Source organism: Nematolebias whitei, chromosome 14 (genome assembly GCF_014905685.2).
Source record: "Nematolebias whitei isolate Nwh7 chromosome 14, NemWhi1, whole genome shotgun sequence".
NCBI lineage: Eukaryota > Metazoa > Chordata > Actinopteri > Cyprinodontiformes > Rivulidae > Nematolebias > Nematolebias whitei.
In genome coordinates this window covers 7,122,082-7,125,930 of record NC_056511.1, presented here as the reverse complement: position 1 = coordinate 7,125,930, position 3,849 = coordinate 7,122,082, and the positions used below count along the sequence as shown (strand labels likewise).

Sequence of the window (3,849 nt, the reverse complement as noted above, 5' to 3'; positions counted from 1 at the left end):
TCATCGGCTGAAATCCAGAACGTATTTTGTGGGTGGTGGAAAAAGTAAATTAGGTTTATATTTAAAATAAACGTGTTTAAAGCTGAGGTGAAACAGGCGTGAGACAATCGTGAGTTTTAAAGCAATATGACGGTGTGATGCAGCCTCGTCGTGCACAGCTACAATCGCTATGGTCGTCTGTGATGCTGGTGGTCGGACGCTGCGGTGAAGGTAGAGGCAGTGTGGGTTTATGTCTTCGTGTTGTGGACTTGAACTTGTTGTGGTTTCAGGTTTAAGCCTTGACTTTGTCCTCTGGATTATCAGGTTTCCAAGTTGTGTTCTCGGAAGCTCACAAATAAATCAAAACCAGGATAACACGAGAGGAGAAAATGTTAAACCAGGGGACAAAATCATGACATAAATGCATGTTTTTATGTAAATAATTATCTTTTAGGGTAAACACTTGGGTTAGGATGAAGGCCCTGTCCACATTAATCCAGCAATTTTGAAAAAATGTTTTCTTTTTGTTGCATTTGCAGTTCTCATCCACATGCAAACTGCATTTTAGTGGGAAAAAAGTTGCAAAAACTGTAGAAAATTAAAGTGTTAGAAAATTACTGATGTACTTGGCAGAGATTTTGGGGGGAAACGATGACTTGGCACCCCGGTTTACTGTCCGTAAACTTTTAAGCAACACTTTGTCACAAAATGATGGATTTTTTTAAACCAGTTTTGCCAGTACATTTTGTTCTGATTTTGTTGCCAGTAAACTTCTGTTGTCCTGAAATGGTTAGTTTTTTAAAACAATATAAAAAGAACTACAGTACATTTGTTTTGGGAGAGTCTCGAGTTGAGTTCAGGTTGAGTGTTTTAACTATTCAGTTAACGTTGTTGCCACGATCTGACCTTGCGTAGTTTAGTTTCCAGCTCTTCTCTGGAGCAAATTTCTTAAAATTTTTCAAATGGAGAAAAAAAAATACAAATTGAAAAAATTAACCGGTCTAGTGTAGACATGGCCTAAGACGAGATTTGGTGCAGGTTTAATGTGTTTAGTGGTTTGTTGGCAGTGACGCGACATGATGTTGGCTGGAAAGTCTCCTCCGGTATGTGCAGCAGTTTGAGCCGTGATTGGAACTTTTTTAAATTATTATTATTTCGTATTTTTGTCCGAACACCCGTTCGATATCTCTGTGAGGATGTGAGGGACACAGTGACGGTGTGGAGTTTAGAGGTTGACCAGATGGAGGTCGGAGGCAGAGAAGTGGGGACACAAGGCCGTGTCCGGGTTCTTCAGCTGCCTCAGGATCCTCTTGTGGAACTTGGAGCGGACCCTGTTGAACTCCATGATGTCGCTCGGATCCTCCTCGATCCAGAAGCGGTGGAATTCCTGCATCAGGTAACCTGCCGCAAAAAAAAAGGTTGCATTCTTACTGCAGAGACAGATGTTTTCATATACTGTATTTTTCGGCCTATAAGTCACAGTTTTTTGCATAATTTACGTGCCCTGCGATTTATACACCAAATCAACTTATTATGGATTTTTCCCACATTTATAAACCAATTGTTGGAAGGGATATGACCGTTTTCATTCATTCTGACTGAAAATATTGAACACTACCATTTTCAGCTGCTAGATGGCACTCGAGAACTGTGGCATGCCATTGTGTCATGTAATAGGTAAAAGTGGCTATTAATGACACAATCGGCTTGCCATAGCCTGCCACCTTCGTCCAGCTCGCCTGCAGCAACTGTCAAACCAGCATCATTTTGCTGCACCTCCCTGGCAAAGTGCAGCTAATTTGATCATTGTAGTGCATTTATTAAGTAAAAGTTAAACTGAGACACACCTTTACTATAAAGTCGAGCAAACAAATAATTGTTTTTAGGTGGTTATCTTGTTAAATTTCGAAGAAATGCACAGCGAGTCATCCCTCTGCGCGCTCCTGCTTCCGAAAATCTATTTTTGAAAATGCAGCTGATTTGACCGTTAAAGTGCATTTATTAAGGAAAAGTTAGACTGAGACACACCTTTACTATAATTTCGAGCAAACAGATAATTGTTTTCAAGTGTTAATCTTGTTAAAGTCCTCCCGTGCACGCTCCTGCAGCCCCCATTTGGCAGCCAATCGATTTTTGGCCCAACACCGGCCCACATTTTCGGGTTGTCAGTGGTGATGCGTAATAGATGCGACTTAAACTTATTCATGGATTTTTCCACTTTATTTGACATATTTGGACTGATGTGACTTATACGGCGGTGCAACGTGTATGGCAGAAAATACGGTAATTGTTTATTTCTAACCATTTAATTTATCATCAAGTCCATTAAATGGCCGTCGTAGCAGATTAGACAAAACAAAACGTCTGATAAAGTTTATTCGTATCTGCCCAGCTCCAACTTTACAAAACTTAGTTTTCAATCCTACAAGTTTCAACTTGAAATACTCAAATAACAGACAGTGAGGTGGAAGTTTAAATTTATTTCTGCTAAAACTGTAAACCTTACTCAACCTCCACAAACAAACACTTTACTCCCTCAGAATATAAAGTTTGTTGAACTGTGCTTTTAGATTCCTTCTCCTTCCTCTCTGCTGTGCTTCAGCTCTAACACACCCCTCTAAAAAACTTTTCTTGGCTGTGCACGTCAGCCACTTCCACGTTTAAGATTTCATCTGGAGTACACTTTAAATATGAAGACAGGCAGGTTTGGATCAGGTTTTTAGAAAACTGTCTTTTTTACAATCGACTTGTTAAAGTCGAGCGACAGGGCTCTGCATTTCTGTTTGTTTTCATTTAAGATGTTTCTTGCTGGTCAGTGTTTCATAATGAAAAACACAAATGAGGCAAAACAACAGAAGACAAACACGTCAGAGTTTGCAGTAATTTCCTCCCCATGTGTAATATAATTGTTCTTTTTAAATCTACTCACAGAAGGTCTGCTGGAAGTGCAGCAGGTTGGGCGTCTCGGGGGCCACGTTGTACAGGTGAGTCTTGAGAGCGCCGCTCACCAGCAGGGAGTAGGCCAGGTCTGTGATGTTGATGCCCACGATGGCAAAAGAGTAGCTGGAGGGAGGCGGTGACAAGTCAGAGCTGGCATTTCCACAAGCCGTTAACATTCAGTCTGTGTTTTCAGTTTGGAGGATTTCAGTGATTTATAACAAACAAGATGCAGAAAAACAACCGACGGTTAGGTTTGTCCTGCGCAGGCTTCCGTAAAAGCATGGTGGAAAAAACACCAAAATAATGTATGCACTCTGTAGATGAAAGTTAATTTCAAGCCAACTAAAGCAACAGTTTGTGCTGTCAAACAATATCGACCAATCTGTTTACATAATTACACAAATATTACATAAATGACATAATTTCATAAACGATTCCTAAATTATAATACGTTGCACAAAGGTTAAATCTGATCTTGACAAATTTTGAGGAAACCCAAACAGTCTGCAAGTTTCATTAAAAAAATACACTACATGAAATACAACTTTGTAATAAAAATATGGATATAAATTAAACTAAATTTATTAATAAAAAATAACAACAATGACAGAGCCGGGGGCCTTTCTGGGTGGAGTTTGCATGTTCTCTCCGTGCATGTGTGGGTTTTCTCCGGGTACTTCGTTTTCCTCCCACAGCCCAAAAACATGCATGTTAGGATGATTGGTAACTCTAAATTGTCCCTAGGTGTGAGTGAGAGAGTCAATAGTTGTTTGTCTTGTTTGTCTCTGTGATGGACTGGAGACATGTCCAGGGTGTCCTACGCCTCTCGCACAGTGTTGACTGGACATGGCACCAGTGACCCGAAAAGGCAGAAGTAGGTAAAGATAATGGATGGATGGATGGATGGATGGATGGATGGATGGATGGATG

The 3,849-nt window shown here is 40.3% G+C and overlaps 1 protein-coding gene across 1 annotated transcript in view; it reads right to left on the bottom strand.

The window, feature by feature from the left end:
• Positions 1-882: 882 nt before the first annotated feature.
• elmod1 (ELMO/CED-12 domain containing 1) overlaps positions 883-3,849 on the bottom strand; it is a 15,385-nt gene continuing 12,418 nt past the window's right edge. Inside the window, exons 9-10 of the mRNA XM_037688242.1 lie at positions 2,909-3,042; positions 883-1,380 (exon numbers count right to left, since the gene is read on the bottom strand). Of these exons, the coding sequence (XP_037544170.1) occupies positions 1,205-1,380; positions 2,909-3,042 (310 nt within the window). The 3' untranslated portion in view covers positions 883-1,204. The remainder of the gene's footprint in view (positions 1,381-2,908; positions 3,043-3,849) is intronic.